The sequence below is a fragment of the Sorex araneus genome, chromosome 11 (genome assembly GCF_027595985.1).
Source record: "Sorex araneus isolate mSorAra2 chromosome 11, mSorAra2.pri, whole genome shotgun sequence".
NCBI lineage: Eukaryota > Metazoa > Chordata > Mammalia > Eulipotyphla > Soricidae > Sorex > Sorex araneus.
The window spans coordinates 16,207,966-16,229,437 of record NC_073312.1 but is presented as its reverse complement, the minus strand read 5'-3'; the positions used below and the strand labels follow the sequence as shown (position 1 = coordinate 16,229,437).

At 49.6% G+C, this 21,472-nt stretch overlaps 1 protein-coding gene across 2 annotated transcripts in view; it reads left to right on the top strand.

Annotated features, from left to right (window-relative positions):
• The window catches only part of RBM20 (RNA binding motif protein 20), a 211,430-nt gene that overhangs the window by 146,400 nt on the left and 43,558 nt on the right, over nt 1–21,472 (top strand). For both annotated transcript variants that reach the window (XM_055119630.1, XM_004611972.2), the window contains exons 2-5: nt 13,029–14,118; nt 15,149–15,210; nt 17,535–17,623; nt 18,102–18,199. In XM_055119630.1, the coding sequence (XP_054975605.1) occupies nt 13,029–14,118; nt 15,149–15,210; nt 17,535–17,623; nt 18,102–18,199 (1,339 nt within the window). The remainder of the gene's footprint in view (nt 1–13,028; nt 14,119–15,148; nt 15,211–17,534; nt 17,624–18,101; nt 18,200–21,472) is intronic.

Below are 21,472 nucleotides of genomic sequence, written 5' to 3'. Positions count from 1 at the left end.
CGTTACTGGTGCCTGCTTGAGCAAATCAATGAGCAACGGGATGACAGTACTACAGTGCTACAGTGCTACTGATAACAAATCATAAATTTATCTTATATGATCTGCCCTTATTCAATTCTGTGCTCTGACCCACAGTTTAAGAAGCTGGTCTAGCTGAGTGAAGCCAGTCAGAAGGAAAGGGACAGATGCAGAGTCATCTCTGTCATATGTGGGACTTAAAGAGACACACAGAGGTAGCAACAAAGAACCAAAGGCAATGTAATGGGCAAACTGACCCACACAATTGAGTTGAGACAAGGTGATAGGGAGGGAATCTGGGTTTTGTGGGTACGGTGGTGAGGGAGATGGATATACTGGTGATGAGTGTGTTGTCAGAATCTTCCAGAGAATGCCATACCTGGATTTCTGCCTGGCACACCACAGCTGGCAGCCATACCAGTGACTCCTTACTGAGGTGACCCATGGCAGCTCATGCTGTTGATGAGCAGAGATGATGATTTTCTTTCTTTATTTTCGTTTGGGGGGCCACATTCAGCTGTGCTCAAGACTTACTCCTGCCTCTGAGCTCAGCAATCACTCCTGGTGGACTTAGGGGGCCAGATAGAGTGTCAGGGACGGAACCCAGCTTAACCACACGCAGGGAAGTACCTTACCTCCTGTGTTTGGCTCTGGCCTACACTTGGCTTTCTATTAATGGGGACTCTCCGTCATAGAGTCTGAGTCTTAGATCGGTCATGTGGCTTGCTATGACGTGACTGGCGGGCACACGTCAGGACAAGAATCCAGGATGACAAATTCTCACTCCGAGTCTTCATGCTTCCCACCCATCGACCCTTGTCCTCCTGTCATGAAGGCTAAAGAAACTTTATATCTCCGCTCAACACCCTTTCCTCCCGAAGAAGCTCCCAAATTTATCTGACCTACCTCCCACTTTCAGGAAAACACCACTTAAGTGTCCCCGTTACATTATTCCAAGGGGTGATGTCAGCCACCCTGGGAAGCACCACCCTGGAGGGAGTAGCTCACCCCTTGGTGCCTGTTGGCAGTTGGGTATGGACAGCTGTGGAGCAGCGGGTTGGTCGGGCCTGAGAAGGGTCTGAGTCGGTAACAGGTGGTAGCTCAGCCCATACCCTTGTTGAGGTCTGGGCGTCTCCCTGGGTGTAACCCTGGGCCTTTGTGGCTCATAGTCCTCAAGGGTGGAAAAGGATTGTTTCCAAGACTTTGGGGGATAGGTCTCATGCCTCAGGGACTCCCGAATTCCCCCCTCCAGCCCCCTGCAGTGACCCTGGGGATCTAGCTACTGAATCCTGGGTCCTTCCTGTCGATACATCCTCAGAGGCAGCCTGAGTGATGGCACCACTGAGATGCCAGGGTGGGGGTCGTTTGATCCCCAGCATCCCCTATGGCCCCATTCACACTGTATCCTCGGACCCTCACACTGCCCAAGTGGTTGTCTGAGAATCTCTGGGAGTGGCCCCAGCTCCCCTCCCCACCCCACCCCGGTACTGCTTCACATCACAAATCACGAAATCCCGTTAATCACCGATTTCTCGGGTAGGCTCAGTAACATCTCATTTCGTCCTTTCCCTGAGATCTTAGAAGTCTATCTCGACTCGACCCTCCCAACGATGTTGCACTAGGGGCTCTTCAGGGTCAGGAGAATAAGATCCAGCTTGTTACTGGATTTTGCATATGAATACACCATGGGAAGCTTGCGAGGCTGTCCCATGGGGGCAGGAAACTCTCAGAAGATTGCCAGTTTCTCCCAGAGGGAGAAGTAGGATAAAGATATCACTTCTGGGAGCTCGCTTTTAAGTCTCTCTCTGGATGTTGGCCATTGATGGGATTACACACATCAGGGTTCCTCTGTCAGTACCTTCATGCATGAGGCCTGTCATGCGTGTGGAGACGGGCCTCCAGCATGGCTGTAGCTAGGTTCTGGTGGTCTTCAGCCGCTGGGAGCTCTGCTCGGGGTGGGGAGGGAAGCTGGAGCCCATCCCCTCCGAGGGGCCCCAGGGAAGGCAGCCAGGCATGCGGGCAAGAGACTCTCTGCTTCACATACACACGCATAATACATGTTCCTCTGTGGCAGGGGAGGAGGCCTGGCTTGGGGCACAGTCCACAGGAATACTCTTCCCACTGTACCATGAGGCAATTCTGAGAGTTGGAAAACTCACACAGCTTTTTCCCCAGTCACACAGCCAGTAACAGGCAGATGGAAGCCCAGTTTCTGGCCCCGTGGTATTGGGTCACCTGGAGCTATTCTTTAGCGTTGTTACCCGGTGGTGCTCTGTGACTACTCCGGGCTCAGTGCTTGGGGAGTTGCTCCTGAGCGGTGCTTGGAGTGCTCAGCCCCCAGAGTGCTGTCTCCAGCCTGACCCCGCTTTGCAGCAGCTGGTGTGGGAAGCTGCAAGCACAGCCTGGGCAGCTGCCCTGCACCCGCAGCTGGTGCACCGTCTCATCTGCCTGTGGATTAACAAGCCCGAGCTGTTGTGGTAGTTGTTGTTGAGGTTGGAGGGACAACCCAGGAGTTGGCCTTTGCTGACACTTGTGACACGCCCCGGAATGTCTGTGCCTTGTTCCACTTCCTCCTCTGCTTTCTTCTTCGTTACTGTCTTCCCTGGACTCAGGCCTGAGCGCACAGGAAGGTCTCTCTGCTCAGCTAGATTGTGTCCTCCCCTCCAGTGGCTCTGCCCGACATGTAGTGGACACTCCTTCTACCCAGGCAGGCTGAGCGCCCCCAGCTCCGAGATGGGGTCTGTTTATGAGCAGAGGCCAGCGGGCCCCCACCGGAGTTCTCCCTGTCTCTACAGTGGGTAGGGGGTAGAGCCCTTGCTTTGCACCTGGCTCATCTGGGTTCGATCCCTGGGCATCCCTTATGGTCCCCCAAACCCTGCCAGGAGTGATTCCTGAGTGCAGAGCCAGGAGTAAGCAATGAACACGGCCGAGTGTGGCCCCCTAGGACAAAGCACTGCACTGTCGTCCCGTTGTTCATCGATTTGCTTAAGCGGGCACCGGTAACGTCTCCATTATGAGCTTGTTGTTACTGGTTTTGGCATATTGAATACGCAATATGTTTTTGGCATATTGAGTAGCTTGCCAGGTCTGCCATGTGGGTGGGATACTCTCTATAGCTTGCCGGGCTCTCCGAGAGGGATGGAGGAATGGAACCCGGGTCGGCCGCATGCAAAGCAAATGCCCTACCCACCATAGTACAGCGGGTAGGGTGTTTGCCTTGTAAATAGCCGATCTGAGTTCGATCCCTGGCATCCCATATGGTCCCCTGAGCACTGCCAGGAGTAATCCCTGAGTGCAATCCCTGAGTGCATGAGCCAGGAGTAACCCCTGTGCATTGCCGGGTGTGACCCAAAAAGCAAAAAAAAAAAAAAAGCCCAGAACAAAACAAAACAAAAATCCCTGCTGAGGACTAGGAAAGTGGTCCAGGGATTGACTGCATGCCTTGCCAGTACCTGGTCCTGCTTCCTTCTCTGGCGTCACCCATTCTCCTGAGCATCACAGAGTGTGACACTGGAGGCCCCTGAGCACTGCAGAGGTGACCCTGGTAGGCTCTGAGCATCATTGGGGTGGCCCTGGCACTCCCTGTCACCATAGGACCCGATCTGAACTGCACCCTCAGACCCTCACACTGCCCACCTGGCTGAGAATCTCTGGGAGTGGCCCCCAGCTCCCCTCCCCACCCCACCCAGCACTGCTTTCCATGGACACGCAAAACCCTGCCTCAGTTTCCAAATTGATAACTCACTGAGGAAGGACACTTTGTCTCCATCCTTATACCCAAATACTAATCATTATATTCTTCTCAGGACTCAGAATTAAATATGAACGTGCTCTGATGTGCAAATAATGAGCATGAGGCAACCGGGACAGCTGTTGGCTGTGGGATGCAATCTGTAGGACATCCTTTCAGCAGCATGGAATTAAACCATTAGAAACAGTTTGCATCTGGATCTCCTAAATCTCCTGGCATTATACAGGGCCCTAGCTCTCCTTTATATATCATATGTTGTTTAAAAAAGAGAAATGTTGCTTTAATGAAACAACAAGTTCCCAAGTAAGCAGGGCATCGATGTTTTTCACGTAGATTGACACTGTGAATTCTTTGTAGCAATTAATGGCTTAGAAGAGACCTAGAGTGGGGAGCCAGAGCGTGTCCGATGAGCGTGGACCAGCCCTGGTGGACCAGGCCTGCGTGTGGCTGTGTGAGCACTGTCTGGGGCCCACAGCCCAGCTGCTGTGTCTCCTGTGTGGTTTGCTCTCCGCCCCCCGCCCCCCGGATCCAAGATACAGTTTCTGCATACGAGTCAAGAGTGCAGCTGCTCTGGGTTTCAGAGAAGAGAGCATCTGGCAGATGCCTTGAACACTGCCTGATACCCACTCACGGTCCCCAGGAAAAGGGGTATCCCTGCTCCCCATCACCTGAGCTTCTGGGGTTGCAGAAGTGGCCCGGTGCTCAGCAAGCATCTTACGTGTTGAAGGCTGTTGGTTTCTCTCGAAGCAAAGGGTACAGACGGGTGGTGATGAAACCAACACCTTGGCTGTGGTTGCAGAGGCAGGGCTGTTCTGTCCGCAGAAGAGGCGCTGGTGCTGGTGGCCTAGTTCCCCATGGAAATTTTAACGATGCCCCAATCTGTGCAAAATCGCTTTCTTTCCTTACTGAAGTGGGAGTTGGATGAGCTGCTAGCTAAGGGCATGCAATTCTAAACATTGCCCCCCAATTTTGCATTCAGAATTAGGATTCCAATATGCTTCCATTTTAGGTTATTAAGAATAGACTGGAGTGATAGCACAGCAGATAGGGCGTTTGCCTTGCAGGCGACTGACCCAGGTTCGATTCTTCTGTCCCTCTCGGAGAGCCCGGCAAGCTACCGAGAGTATCCTGCCTGCACAGCAGAGCCTGGCAAGCTACCTGTGGCGTATTTGATATGCTAAAAACAGTAACAACAAATCTCACAATGGAGATGTTACTGGTGCCCACTCGAGCAAATCGATGAACAACGGGATGACAGGGCTACAGTGCTACAGCTTTAGAAGACTAAGAATGTTAGGCTTCTAAAAAAAAAAAAACACAGGATCTGGTGTCTTTTCTGTAAAAATCTTTGATTCATAAAAATGGTACATAACTCTAATTGTTCACGTAAAAACACTCCTGCTTAAAGTTGATTAAAGTTGGGGACTCTAGAGATAGAGAATTAGGGCAAAGGAGAAGGGGCTTGCATTTCAGCAGTGGCCCCTGGTTCAAATCCTGGGCACTGCATATAGTCCCTGAGCACTGCCAGGGGTCACTTCTAAGCATAGATTAGCTATGCTGGGTGTGACCCAGTGTCCTACCCCATCTCCAAATAAAATGAAAATAAAGTTAGGGACATTAGGAATCTCCTAGTTAAAGAAGAACGTAGGAAAAATCTAGTTAGTCTTTTGATTTCATGTTGGATCTGAATGGAGCCACTTCTTTTTATTTTATTAAAAAAAACATTTTTAATTGAGGTTCTGTGGTTCACATTGCTATTAATAATGGTTTCTCATACACATAATTCTAACACCACATCCATCACCAGTGTAACCCCCTCCAAAGGACCCAACACTCCTCCCTCTCAGCCCCCCTCCCCCAACTCAATTGTGTTGAGTTCCCCCATTATGTTATCTTTGACCCTTTGTTGCCACCTTGCTGTGTCTTTTTTTTTTCTTTTTGGGTCACACCTGGTGATGCGCAGGGGTTACTCCTGGCTCATGCACTCAGGAATTACTCCTGGCAGTGCTGAGGGGACCATATGGGATGCTGGGAATCAAACCTCGGTCAGCCCCATGCAAGGCAAATGCCCTACCCGCTGTGCTATTGGTCCAGCCCTTTGCCGTGTGTCTTTAAGTTGACTGAAGCCTGCTTCCATACCATGGGCCCTGCTTGGAAAAGCACTCGTTCCTCATGGCTGACAAGCACACAGAATTCTTGGCTTTTCTCACTGGAAAGACAGCCCTTTCCTCCTTTTCTCAGAAGCAAAGAGAAGTTTCCAGCAAGAGCTCGCTCCAGTCCAGAAAACAGTTTTGGAAAATACAGCTGACTTCTCTGGGAAAAACAAAACCAACCTCGCCTTACCCTGGTCATGGAAACCAAATTGGCACCTCATTATCGCCTTGTTAGCAAGGACAGGCTGCTTTGTGGACAAACCTGGGAGGAAGGGTTGGCCCTGTGTGGGCAGGGTTTTGAGTTAAGCTTAATTGCTCTTCTAAAGCTCAGCTACTTAATGCTACACAAGTAGATCGAAATCCATCATCAGCTTTGACCATCCTCCTCTTTCTTTCCTATTCTTGCCTCCCTCCATCGGTAGCGCCTCCCCCCTGCTGCTGCCGCCATGATGTGTGCTGGGTCACATTGGGGCCACCCAGGCTGCGCACCCACTCAGAAGAGAAAAGATCTGGCCCCTCCCTCCCCCAAAGTCTAAAGCTGTAGCAGGTCTACTGGCTGAGGAAAGGTTGTGTCTTTCAGGACTTCTAGCGAATTCTTCATCTCTCACAGCGTGGGAAAGGGTAGTCCTGCTGGTCATTTTTTAATCTGTCTTTGAAACGGTTTTATTCTTAGATTTGGATGTGGGTGCGCCCGGTGTTCCAAGAACTCACTTCAAACAGAGCGGCGAAGCAGCCTGTGAGGAAGCTCTGAAAGAGATTCGAGCTGCTGCCAGGTTAACCTCCTGACCCCAGCTCTTCTCTGCTCTTCACAGCCTGACTGGGGGTTAACTCCTGGGCCAGGACTCCCTGACAGTTAGGGAGTATAAATAGGTCACCTAATCTGTAAGCTTTAGGCTGTTGCTCAAAGATTGGGGTGAAAATTACTTACTTCCCCCCCTTACCCCCCTTACCCCCAAGACTTCTGAAGACAGCAGATGAGACTGTGCTGCCTAAGTACTGGTCCGATGAGTCGTCACTGCCCCCCACGTCCACCCCCAGCACCTCCTCCCACCCTGCCTTTTCTTAGGCCAGAAGAGGATCCCAAACTTATTTAACCTACTGTCACTTTGCCAGGGGAAAAAAAAAAGATTCCAGAAATCAACCTTCTGTGTCATCAACTACTACTTCACAGGATGGATTCAGTGCCCCATGGGGGTGAGGGGTGGGGAGGTGGGAAAGGGTATCTCTCACTTTGGAAAAGACTCTCTCAGGCCAACCTAAGCAGAAACAGAAAGTCTTCACACTGGGAGAAGTCAGCCCGTAATCTCTGCCAGCCTCCCTTTTCATCCTCACCTCTGCCTACCCGCCACTCCTGAGCATCTTCTTCAATCCCGAATCCTCAGACTCTTTGTGAAGCCCAAGGCCAGAGAGCCCCTGTCCGTGATCTGACCCACACATGCACAGGCAAGCTCGTTTCTCCATGGTGGTCCCAGGGCCAAATGCAACCGTCTCATTCTTCCCGTTCAAATCTCCTGGGAATTTCAGTTCAGCGACATCCCCAACACATTTCCTGATCACGCCCACTCCCCGGAACGGGGATTTGCAAGCCAGGAACTATGGATTTACAGAAAAAGCTCTGACAATAGTAACCACAGACCTCAGGCTTTGTGGGATCAGCCTGTCTCCATTTCACACCGTGCATCCTGCCTTTTTGGTCCAGGAAACACCATGACCAATCAGAGGCAGTCACAGGGGAGCACGTGTCCAAGAGGCACCCCTGCAGTGAGGTTCCGGGAGTGTCCATGATGGCTTGGCACCTCAATTTCAGATTCTTCACATGGAATTTATTTTAGGCACCCTGGTCTATAAAACTCCTATTAGTGTTTCATACATGAAACATTCAAGCATACCACCCCATCCCCAGAGTATTTACTTGCCTACACTACCGTCCCACTCTGCCTCCCCAATTTCTCCCCAACCCCTGTAAGCTTCTACTGAAGACCAGTTCTCAGTTTCTATTGTCTTGGGGCTTTCGTTATTTCGCTATTGTGATTCTTTATATTCCGCGTGTGAGAGATATCATTCTGTGTCTGTTCTTCTCCTCTGACTAACTGCATTTAACATAATACTCTCCAGATGGATCCACATAGCAGCAAACTGCATGATTTAATTGTTTCTTAAAGCCGAGTAGTAATCCATTGTAGGTATACCATCATTTGGTTGTTTTGTTTTGGTTTGGGACCACACCTGGCTATGCCCAGGGGTCTTTCCTGGCCCTCCACTCAAGAATTGTACCCTAATTTATTATTATTTTTTAATCTAGTGATCTGTTCTTGGACATTTCAGTTGTTTCCACATTTTGGCTATTGTGAGTAATTGCTGCAGTGAACACAGGAGTGTGAATGTTTTTTCTGAATAGAGTTTTTGGGTCCATGGGGTAGATGCCAAGAAGTGGAATTTCTGGGTTACATTGAAGCTCAATTTCTAGTTTTTTGAGGAGTGTCCATATCATTTTCCAAAGAGGCTGGCTCAGTCAGAATTCCCACCAGCAGTGAATGAGGTTCCTTTTCCCTCACATCCACAACATTGGTTGTTTTTATTCTTAGTGACGTTAGTGATGTGTGCTGGTCTCACTGCTGTGAGGTGATATCTTGTTGTTGTTGTTGTTCTTGTTATTTTTGTATTTCCCTGATGATAAGTGATGCACAGCATTTTTCACATACCCTTTTTCCATCTTTTGTATATTTCCTTTGAAGAAAATTCTACTCATCTCTTCCCCCCATTTTGAATTTTAATTTTTTTGTAGCACTCTAGTGCCTTATATTTTGGAGCTTTATCGATTGAGTGGTGTCCAAATATTCTCTACCAGTCTGTGGGATGTCTTTTTAGTCTGGTAACCACTTCCTTTGCAGTGCAGAAGCTTCTTAGTTTGACATAGTTCCATTTGTTTATCATCATTTCAGTTTGCTTTGCCAATGGTATTGAATCATCAAAGATACACTTAGCTTCAATGTCATAAAGTATTCTACATATGTTTTCCTCAATGTAACTTATGAATCCAGGTTTGGTATTAAGGTCTTTAGTCCATTTTAATTTTACTTTTGTGCTAGAAAGATTTCCAAATCCTTTTTTTTTTTTAAACATGTGACCAAACAATTTTCTCAGCACAATTTGCTGAAGAGGCTTTTCTTACTCATATTTTTTCTTTTCTTTATTTAAACTCTGTGGTTTACTAAGTTGTTCATAATACAGTTGTTACAGATATTCAATGTTCCAATACCAGTCCCACCACCAGTGTGACCTTCCTTCCATCATTACCCTTATTTACCCAATCCCCCCTCAGGCCTGCCCCTATGGTGAGGCAGAATATAATTTCTTTTACAGCTAAATGGCTAATAGAATTATATATATATATAAAAAATTTTAGTAAAAGTTTTACAAGTTGTTATAACTCACCGTGGTTAGGTCCTTGTCTGATGATTTTCTAAACAGTTACTAGTTGAGCCTTCTGTGTTATTGTTTTTGTTCGCTGAGCTGAGTTGCCTTCTATGTTTCTCATCTTATTTGGTGTGCTCCTACTGGGATGTCAGTATTGTAAAAATTGGAGGCTCCAGAAACTCTAGGATCTGTACTGAGGTGAAGAGTTACATGCTGGTGGGTGTGGAATGTGGGTGTGGCTTCCAGGTTTCTGGAAGTGGAGGTTGGGGGGACAATATGTGAGGGGAGGCTGCCAGCTCCTATTCCAAGAAAACCCCAGAGATCTGATCCTGAAAACTGGTATACCTGGAATTTTTGTGGTTTGGTGTCTCTGCAGAGATCAGCTGTGAAGTGGTGGAGTTGGGCGGTTGACACAGCAACAGCTGTGTGTGTGTGGGGGGGGGGGGGTATGTGCAGCTGCCAGGGCTGTGGCAAGGCCGGGAGAGTTTTCAGTCAAGAGACCAGTGTACCCATAAATGGTGGTGGTGTGCATGGTGCTAGGAAGGTTCCATTTTAGCAACTTGGTTTGTATCTGGGCTGAGATTTAGTTGTTAACCTGGAGAGCAGAGCTGGTAGGTGAGTTGATGTGGCCTATTTCTGGCTTTTTAATTGAAGTTTAACTGTCCATATGCCTCTCAATAGAGATCTCAATAAAGATCTGTCTCTCAACAGAGGCAGATAATTTGACAATATCTAAAACACATTCATGTTAAAAATACTCAGTAAAATAGAGGTTTAAGGAACTTTCTTAAACATAGTCAAAGCTATGTACTAATAAGTCCATAGCAAACATCATGCTCAGTGGTGAAAAACTGAAGACCTTTAAGGTCAGGCACAAGACAAGGTTGCCCACTCTCACCACTGCTGTTCAGTATGGTATTGGAAGTTCTTGCCATAGCTATTAGATAAGATAGAGATATTAAGAACATACAGATAAGTAAAGAAGTAGAAAATTCTCACTATATGCAGATAACATAATACTGTACCTAGAAGATTCTAAAGACTCCACAAAAAAAGCTCCAAGAAAAAATAAACTTATAAAATGGCAGGCTACAAAATCAATGCACATAAATCCATAGCTTTCCTCTATGCAAATAATGTGGTAGAAGAGAGAAATTATAAAAATACCATTTACAATTGTGCCCCAGAAAATCAGGTACCAGAAATCAGCTTAACAAAAGAGGTGAAAGGCTTATGCAAAGAAAACCATAAAACTCTACTAAAAGGAAAGAAGGCATGAGAAAATGGAAACACATCCCCTGTTCATGGATTAGAAGGATTAATATTGTCAAAATGACAATCTTGCTCAAAGCATCATACAGATTTAATATAGTTCCCATTAAAAAGTACCCATGAGGGCTGGAGCAATAGCACAGCAGGTAGGGCGTTTGCCTTGCCCACTGCCAACTGGGTTCGATTCCCAGCATCCCATATGGTCCCCTGAGCACCGCCAAGGGTAGCTCCTGAGTGCAAAGCCAGGAGCAACCCCTGTGCATCACTGGGTGTGACCCAAAAAGCAAAAAATAAAAATTAAAAATTAAAAAAAAGTACCCATGACTGTTTTTAAAGACATGGATTAAAGCCTATTAAAATTTAGATGGAGTAATAACCTCCTACCCCACCCCTATAGCCAAAGTAATCCTAGGGGGGGAAAAGATAGGAGGCTTTTCTCTCCCTAACTTCAAGCAATCATATAAAACTAGTAATCAAAACAGTAATCAAAACTGGAATAAGGATGGAATATCACTCACTGAAATTTTTATATCTTATTCCTTATGTTAGTTGAACTTGAAAGTGGACTGGAGAACACAGTATTTGTACTACTTTTAATATGAAATGAAGGTGGGGTGAAAATACATTTGGTACAAGATATGTACATAATTCCCCCTCTGTTCAGTGGTGAAGCCTGCTTTTCACGTAACATATATGGATCTCATGCTTGGGATGTTTTTGTTTGTGGGGAGCTGGGAGTTTGGGTCACACCCAGTGGTGCTCAAAGTTTATTTCTGGCTCTGTGCTCAGGAGCGGCTCCCGGCAGGGTTTAGGGGACCATATGTGGTGTCAGGGATTAAGCTCAGGTTGGCTACATACACAGTAAGCAGTTTACCTCCTATACTATCTCTTCAGCCCTGAAACATTTTTCTTCTTATTGTTTTAATAGAGGAAGTCCCAAACCATCTTGTTTTATGCTTTTTGGTGCGGGAATTCGAACCAGAGTCTCATTCATACGTGCGTGGCATTCAGTCTACCACTGAGCTACTTCTTGTCCAAATGTTTTCTTTCCAGCGTGGTATATGGTACACTATGTTAGATGTCTTAAATATCATAACAAAGTAGAAATTTAAACAGAGTAAATGGTTACTTAAATTTTCATTCTGTGGCTATATCACAATTTACTCTGTTTAAAACCTCCCCCCCTTCCTATTATTGAACATTTGTAATTTTCAGCTTTCTAGAAACAGTGTGGCATTATGATTTATCTTTGGGCAGCAACTTTTGCCTTTATTATGGCTCTTTTATTTAAAATTGATGGGCTGGAGTGATAGCACAGCAGGTAGGGTGTTTGCCTTGCACGTGGCCAACACGGGTTCTATTCCTCTGTCCCTCTCGGAGAGCCCAGAAAGCAACTAAGAGTACCCTGCCCACACAGCAGAGCCTGGCAAGCTACCCATGGCATTTTCGATATGCCAAAAACAGTAACAACAAGTCTCACAATGGAGACGTTACTGGGGCCCGCTCAAGCAAATTGATGAACAGTGGGACAACAGTGCTACAGTGCAGACAGGATAGAATCGAATCTTGGGATCAAACAGTATGGCTGTACTGAGTGTATATTACCAGAGTTCTTGTAACAGGGGTGCATAAGTTTAGACCAGCATTGCTCAATGGGGGTCATGTGATCCCCTTGTGAGACCCCCCAGGATATTTCAAGGGGGCCACAGGTAAAAGTTGTGTAAATGGGAAGGGCATGGCATGAGATTTGAGTGTCAACAGGCACACAGGAAAAAAATAACTTCACAGGGGACCCCGGTCCTGAATAGGTTGAGAAACGCTGGATTAGATGATCTTTGACCTTGTGTGCCTTCCACTTAATCTCACCAGCTCAGAGGGCTACTTTATTTTATTTATTTTATTTTGGTTTTTGGGCCACTCCTGGCAATGCTCAGGGCTCTCCACTCAGGAATTACTCCTGGTTGTGCTCAGGGACCATATGAAATGCCAGGGATTGAACCCGGCAAATGCCCTCCCCTCTGTACTCTAGCTCCGACCCCAAGTACTATTTTAAAATTTGTAAAATACTAGTGCTATCTTATGACAAAAATGTTTTGTTTCTAACAGTTTTAGCTTCTCTTTGATTATGTGTAAGGTTGACCATTACCCACAATCTGTATTTGTCGTCCAATTATTCTGTCCATAATTGGTTCTCTGCTGGAGATGAGAAAGAGGCCTGTCTGTGCAAGCGTTGGGTACTTTGCATACTTGTTGGCACACTTGCCTTCATGTGGAACATCTGTGCATAGACACCCCACGGAGGGCACTGCTGAGCTCAGTCCCTACAGGGGAGGGGATACCATGGGTGACAAGCGTGCAGCCCTCCCATCTACCTTGGTGAAAACCAGCTGTACATTGATGTATTTCTCTTCCTGCAGTGCCGCCAAGCTGCTGGACAAGAACCCCTTCTCGGTCAGTAACCCGAACCCTCTGCTCCCTTCGCCGGCCAGTCTCCAGCTGGCCCAGCTGCAAGCCCAGCTCACCCTCCACCGGCTGAAGCTGGCACAGACAGCCGTCACCAACAACACCGCAGCAGCCACGGTCCTGAACCAAGTCCTCTCCAAAGTGGCCATGTCCCAGCCTCTCTTCAACCAGCTGAGGCATCCGTCCGTGATCAGCGCCCCGCCCAGCCATACGGGGGTGCCCCAACATGCCGCAACCATGCCCAGTGCCCGCTTCCCCGCAAATACAATTGCCTTCTCATCCCCGGGCCAGCCCCGAGGCCCGGGCCCCGCTGTGAGCCTTCCCAGCCAGCCCCCCGGGGCCGTGGTGATGCATCCCTTCAGTGGGGTCGTGCCTCCCACTCCCGCCCAGCCTGCGGTCCTCTTGGGCATCGGCAAGACCGGGGCTGCGCCAGCGGCTGCGGGTTTCTATGACTACGGCAAAGCCAACTTGGGCCAGGCGTACGGCTCGGAGACAGAGGGACAGCCCAGCTTCCTGCCGGCCCCGGCCTCTAGCTCGGGCAGCGTCACCTACGAAGGGCACTATGGCCACTCGGGACAAGACGGCCAGGCTGCCTTTGCCAAGGACTTCTATGGGCCCAGCTCCCAAGGGGGGTCACACGTGGTGGGCACGTTTGCCGCTGAGCAGGCGGGGGGCCTGAAGGGCGAGGTGGGGTCGCTGCTGCCGGGTGCCGGTGGCCAGTGGGAGAGTGCCCATGGGTTCTCCGGCCAGAGCAAGCCCGATCTCCTCGCAGGCCCCAGCCTGTGGCCGCCAGCCCCCAGCCAGCCCTATGAGCTCTATGACCCCGAGGAGCCCACCCCCGACAGGACCCCACCTTCTTTTGGGGGCCGGCTGAACAATAGCAAGGCGGGCTTTGGTGGCGCCCGGGCACGGGCCAAGGAGGAGCAGGTCATGCTGCCTGTGAGGCCCCTGCAGGCGCAGGAGCTCAATGACTTCCATGGCGTGGCCCCCCTCCACCTGCCACACGTCTGCAGCATCTGTGACAAGAAGGTGTTTGACCTGAAGGTGAGTCTTTGCAGCCTGGGGGAGCCTGCGGGCCTCCAGAATCCTCGGTGCAAATCACAGGTATCAGAAGCCAGCGGGATTCCACAGCCCCTCGCTGCAAGGCCAAGAAGAGTCTTGCCCGTGTCTCGAGCTGAGAAAACTGGACTGAGAAAGAGAGTAAGGGACCCACTTGGGTTAGACAGAGACAGATTCGGTCACCTGGGTCCTTGAGGAAAGGGGTGTCCTCTGTTCCCCAGGGAAATGGTGTTCTTGAGAATGCCCAGTGTCCCGAGTATGAAAAGGAAAGAAAAAGCAGGTCTTGGGGTCAGGGGCCCAGACAAATTAGGACAGAGGGTCTTGGCTTCCGTCCTCCGAGATGGCCCAAGAACCCCTGCAGGATGGACTGCCACCAGGGTGGTTGGGGGATGTTTGGGCCCACCAGGTTCCCCTCCTTCCTGTGTGTTGGTGACACAGTGCAAGGTTCCGGCGCTCATCATAGTGACACACTAGACTTTATTGGCAGTCCCTGTGCTGGGGCAAGACTGCCATGATCCCCAGTTCAGAGATGTGAAAACAGACCCAGGGAGAGGAAACAGCCGGTCCCAGCCCGTAGCTCTATGAGGCAAGTGGAGACCTGGATGCTGCCCCCATCCCCAACCCCAGGCTTTGGACCACACGTTTCCTGCTCTCGACCCCTTCCCACCAACACCGTCCTTCAGTGCTTGGGAGGAGAACTCACCTTGCACGCATGCGTATGTGTGAGTCCCTGTCCTGGGTGAGGGGCAGCGGCCCTGGGAGTAAGGGAGGAAGTTCGTCTCTTGAGCCTCGTCTAAGATTTTGCTGCTCATGGGGAGATTCTCCCAGTCAGAGAGCAGAGCCTGTGGACGCTGGGTGGGGTATGGAGGAATGGATGGGCGGATGAGGGAGGTGCAGTGGGACCCCTCACTCGTGACGGTCCCTGGGGAAGAAGAGGGAACTAGTGTCCTGTCCAGCTTGGCCAGATGGGCTGGTGGATCTGCTGCTTCCTCACCGTCCTTTCCTTCCGACCCAGGACTGGGAGCTGCACGTGAAAGGGAAACTCCATGCGCAGAAATGCCTGGTCTTCTCAGAAAAGTGAGTGCTGATCCCTGTGTGGCTCTGTGGGCAGGAAGCGGCACCTGCTCTGAGGCACACTCTGTCCTCAGTGCTCAGACACGGCAGCAGACACCGCAGCAAAATCCCTCCTGCTTACACTGAAGGGGGCAGAGGAGAAAGGAAATAAACATGCAAATTGTATAACATCAGCGGGGATAGAGGCCAAACAGAAAAACAGCATCAGGCCAGGGGCACAAAGTATGTTTTTGTGTCTGTGTGTGCATTTTTACATGTCTGAGTGTGTGCACATGAGTTTCTGTATTTTCATGTGCGAGCCAGAACTTTGTGTGTGTGTGTGTGTTGTGTGTGTGTGTGTGTGCACACACACGCGCGGGGGGTGGGGCGCTAAAGTGGGGGCAGGGTATGGACTTTCTGACACCTGCTACAACATGCATATGACTTTCAGGCTTCCAACATTCAATTCAAGCGAGTCAAAATAATTTCTTAGTCCTATTTGCTTCTTGAGATATTAGTATAATATTTTGAAAAGGATCAACTTTGTAATTGCAGACATAATTCAACACATCTCAGTTTTCAAGGAAGGTTATGCATATAGCTATACTGTAGGACATTATTTTTCCAAATGGTTCTGGAAAAGCTTGATTTTAAATAGGAGTATTCAGGAGGGCAGGAGAAAAAGCTCAATGGGCAAAGCATATGCTTTGAGTGTGGGGGTCCTGGGTTTGACCCCCAGCACTGCATGGTCCCTTGGAGAACTGCCAGGAGTGACTCAAAAGCATGGAGCCAGGAGCAGCTTCTGAGCACTGCTGGGTATGGCCCCCTAAACAGAGTGTTCTGGGGGTCCTAGTGAGAACACTACAGGGGCCCTGGAAAGAGCAGAGAAGGTCTAGGTGAACACAGGGTCCCACATAGGAAAGGCGAGTGTGAAGGCCCAGTGCTGGTCTGGGGGTACTCAGCATCACCCGTAGGGACTGAGCTCTGTGGTGCCCTCTGTGGGGTGTCCCAGCATAGAACACCAGGGAGGTCGCAGAGCAGTGCCAGGCCAGAGCTCAGCTTGGCTTTGGAAAGTGGAGCAAAGTTCTGATGAGTCCTTGTTCCTCTGAATGGGACCCTGGCTGCTGGGCTGAGCACCAGGGCAAGGCAGACCCCTACGGACCTATGAGCTGGGACTGCTGTCATCCTTGAGAAGATGCCTACACCAGCGACAAAGAGACGGGGGGTCAGGGGTCCGAGAATGAGAACATTCAGAAGGCCTCCCTTTCTTGTTCACAACAGCCAACAGGTACAAGCGACCCCCGTGTCCACTGGCTGACCCAGCAGGGAAGAAAATGAGGTACATACACACAGTGGAACATTATTCAGCCTTACAAAGGAAGGACTTTCTGACACCTGCTACAACATGGGTGAACTATGAGGACATGATGCTGAGTGAAATAAGCCATCACAAAAGGACAAATAGCATGGGATGCCACTTATATGAGGTACTAGGGCGGTGGTGTTAACAGTGACATAGAGTAGGATGGCGGTGGGTGGAGGCAGGACACAGTGGGAGGCCAGTGCTTCACGGAGACACTTGCAGTCCTACAAGATGGATGATGGTGACGGTTGCAGAATGACGTGACCGTGATCAGTGCCACTGACTGATCCACGTGACAGTGGTTAAGATGGTCAGTTACGTATTATGTGGGTTTTACCACAATTGTAAAAAAAGGGGTATCTCTTATTTATGGCTTCTCTCCACCTTTCCCCCACCATAAAATGTACTTTTAAGACTTGCCATTTTGACCATTTGAAAGTCAGTAGCATTCAGCACATTCACAAGGTGGCACAATTGTTACCAGAGTCTAATTCCAGAACATTTTTATCACCCCTCCATACCCATTACCATCCAATCTTCATTCTTTTTTTTTCTCACCTGCCCCTACTCTTTTCTCTCTCTCTCTCTCTCTCTCTCTCTCTCTCTCTCTCTCTTTCTCTCTCTGTCTCTTGCATATTTCATGTCAGCGGGATCATGAAACACATGGCCTTTTTGACAGGCTTGTTTTCACTTAGCCTATTTCTGAGTTCATCCACCTTGTAGCAATATGACCTTTTCATGGCTGAATAATATTCCAGGACATGTATCTACCACATTTGTTGTATTCTTTCATTGTTTGATCTATTTGTTTGGGTTGTTTCATTTGGTTAGGGAGAATAGTGCTGCTAGGAGCACCCACGTGCAAATTTTTATTGAAACATCTCTGCTATTTGGAGTCTGTGCCTAGCAGTACCTTTGATGGCCTAGAGGGCAATTCTTTGTTCAACTTACGGAGGCTCCGGTTCCTTTTTCCTCTTCTCTGCAGTGCTGGTGTCCGCTGTTTGCTTGGCTCCGCTGAGGGACTGTGCACCTCTCCCAACAGCGCGGCTGTGTATAACCCAGCAGGGAATGAGGGTAAGTTCCCACAGGCGTCTTGGCTCCACGGACTGTCTTTAATGATCAAACACCCCTGCTGTGTCTATAAAGCCAACAGAGCCAAGTCATTCAAATACATTGGACTTACTGTCCAGGCACTTGGGCCTTTTATGACTTATTACAGACCTTCAAGCTTTGCTGGACAGGTGCAAGGTGGGGAGGGGGTGGGCAGCATCCTAGGCTGCTCCTGCTTTGCATGTCCGGAGACCTGGGTTCTCTCCTCAGCACTGCATGGCTCCCTGAAGCGACACTAGTTATAGTCCTGAGCATTGCTCGGGGTTCCTGCATTTCCAGAGTTTAAAAATGCTTTGCTGGTTATTAGCAGGCCTTGAGGTATAGACCCACCAATGACTGATTAATACGGCCAGAGGAATTATTTCACTTATGTTTTAAGCATGTCTTTTGGAGGTCAAGTGCATGGCTAGACTTTCATGCCGTCTGTGCAATTTTCCTTTAGAATATACCTCAAACCTGGGGACCTCATATGTGGCAGTTCCAGCCAGGCCGTTTGTTCAGTCCAGCCCTGCATTGCCGTCAGCTTCCCCAGGGACAAATGTGAGTACAGAAGCCACTTCTCTGTGGCCAGTGTCATTGTTGAAGTGTTTGTGCCACCTGCAGCAAAGGTTGTGCTCAGCGAATGCAGCAGTAACTCAGAGCAGTGCAGGAAAACGTCTCCAGACGTTCATGCATTCAGCTCCGTGAGTTCTGCAAGATGCAGAGAGGAAACCCTTTTCAATTCCTAAAACTAAAAGCACTCCTAGACTCTCTAACCCCAGACTGTGGATTGGGGAAGGGAGGCAACCATTACAGTTTTTTGTGTATTTTTAAAAGACTTTGTGTGTGTGTGTGTGTGTGTGTGTGTGTGTGTGTGTGTATGTTTTACTGGTCAATTTTTAATTTATTTTTTTCTTTAACTTTTTGGGTGATACTGGGCGATGCTTAGGGGCTACTCCTGGCTCTGCACTCAGAAATTACTCCTGATGGTGCTCGGGGCACCATATGGGATGCCAGGGATCAAACCCAGGTCTGCCATGTTCAAGGCAAATACCCTACCCACTATTCTATCGCTCTGACTCCCTTTTTGGTGTTTTCTTGAAATGAATTGATTCCTATGAAACTTGATCCAGAAAGAGAGAGAGAAAAAGGAAAGGTGTTTGGGAATATGGACCATACATGTGCTCCGAGTGTTTGCTGGCCTCCTGGGAAAATGGCTGCCTTCAGAGCCTGGAGAGCAGGCTATTTCAGTGCCCTCCTGCCTCCTCCGAAGCAGGATTCCCCTCCTCCCCGCATGGGCCTGTGGAGGGGTGGGAGGAGGGGCACAGGCTAGGGATAGCTGCAGAGCTGATAGTAAAGCGAGCCCTGCTCAGGGCACATGTCTGTGGGGTTTTGCTCGTGCCTGTATCTTTCTCAGTTTTTTTTAACTGAACGGTGCCAGCATCTTTCTTTCCAGGCGCCTCCTCCTGGTGCTGGGAAGGACACAAGAGGTGTCAAGAGGTGTCAGGGTCCAGGGAGAGGCCAGGAGGAGGCTCGTGGCTGAAGGCCTGTTTTCTGTGTGCATCTGTTTATTTGTGCTGAAACCTGGGAGAGAGCTTCCACATTGGCCCGGTTTGGGTGAAAGAGTTCTCTGTATTTTAACTTCTGCACTCAGCTCAGGGTGGCCACCCTTGTTTGGGGACCTCAGTGAGCTTCAGTGCTGCCTCATTTGTTATGACCCAGTTGCATCACCTTGAATTCTGATGTGGTTGCTGGTGGCTCTAGCACCACCCTGAGACACCCCCCCTCACACCACCACCCCCCTTACCCACATACATTGCAGACCTTGGAGGCCTCTCTCCGTGCACCCAAGCCAGTGCAGACTGGGATGGAAACAAAGAGATGGGAGCAAGTGGCAGGTGGGCTAGGGGGTTGGGCAGGAAAGAGCTGCTGACAATGAACTTGTCTACAGCAAGCATGGGGCGGGCCATGGAGGGGACAGCTCCCGCTGTCTTAGCCCCTCACACTGCCCAGGCTGCCCAGGCTCTGTGCCGATCATGGAGCCAGAGCCCAGCAGTCGTGTGACAGGACTCAGGTCATGTGGCTCCCCCAAGGTTGTCTCATGCACGGAAACAACTGCCCAGGTTAATGACTTTGGAAGATCAAGGGAATTCACACCAGAGGTTTGGATTATGCCTCAGACCTTGGACCAGGCATAATCCAGGTATGTGTCCAGGTGAAAGGCCTTGACCTTTTAGGCTCAGGTGAGTCCATGTATGTGAGAATGACGGTGGACACTTCTGGCTGGAAGAGCTAATGGTGACCATTAAGAGGCTGAATTCCTCTAGCCCACTGTGGAACCCGGCTTGGCCGAGCCTGTTGCTCCCTAGCGCTGTGGGTGCTCTATGTGACTCCAGGCAAGTCTCTGTCTCCCTCCGTGTCTCTGTCACAACCACCTGCTGTCACTCCGGACTGAGAGTTCCCAGGAGCATCTCTGCTGGGGCGGCACGTGTGATCTGCTGATGCAGGACCATTTCCGAGACTCTCAGGAGCTCTGAGGCAGTTTCCTCCAAGGCCTGGGGAGTCCCTGCTTGGGCCTAAAGGGAAGCAGCACAGAAACCGTTTTGCTTTCTGCACTGGCAGCCGGAAGAGAACGTCACCAACATGTTGGGATGATGATGTGAGCAATCGCCTACGCTGGTGAGATGCTTAACACACACTGAGCACATGTCAGCTCACTGAATCCACAATAGTCCTGTGAGGTGTGGACGTAGGTGGGAGAGACTGAGTGCCTTGCCCTGCTGGGCGGTGGAGCCGTGAGAGTCCAGCCCAGGCAACCAGGTTTGAGAAGCCTCGATTGCACCTCGGCCCCTGCCACCTGCCCTGTGTGGAGCTCCGGGTTGCTCTTCTCTCTTGGGTAAGGCCTCTCCCGCCCTCTCCTCCTGTCCCAAAACTGTTTAGTGGGACCTAAGGCTGCTTTGAGGTGCCAGGGATCTCTCAGACTATCAGCCGTGGAGCACCCGATCTCTTCTGCACAGCGTCTTCCAGGATGGCCTCAGATGTTTGGAAGATATTCCCCAGATATTCCCCAGACTCAGCAGGGGAAGAGGTGTCTCTGACTAGTTTTATCTTTGAATGATTTGTTTGTTTGCTTGCTTGTTTGGGGGCCTCTCCTGGTGGTACCCAGGGCTTTTCTCAGCTCACTGTTGCTCTGGGGTGTGTCACTCTCAGTGGTACCCAGGGAACCATGCAGTGGTGGGAATTAAAGTGGGCTTCCACAGGCAAAGCTATACTGTAGATGTATAATATCTCTCCAGACCCCCAGGATATCTGGAGGACAGGGACAAAATCGGCCCCACCAGTTCCTGCTTCAATGGCCAGATATTTACATCCTTCTAGAGTTTTTATTTACTTTAGGGGGTTGGGGGGAGGTTATGTCCACACCCAGTGGTATCCTGTGCTGGGGGTGGAACTGGGGTCAGCAGTGTGCAAGGCACACACTGATCTCCTGTACTGTCTCTTTGCACCCAAAGAAAAATTCGTATGGCTCCTTTAAATAGCAGGCACTAGTCCTGTGGGTAAGAAAGGTGCTTGCTTTTCATGCCACCAACCCTGTTCAATCCCTGGCACTGCCCTGAATATTCCTAAGAGTGATCCCTGAGCAAGGAGCCTGAAGTAAGCCCTGAGTATCACGAGGTGTCACCTCGAAACAAGAAGCACTGTAGAAGCACTGTCATCCCATTGTTCATCGATTTGCTTGAGCGGGCACCAGTAACGTCTCCATTGTGAGACTTGTTACTGTTTTTGGCATATCGAATACGCCACAGGGAGCTTGCCAGGCTCTGCTGTACAGGC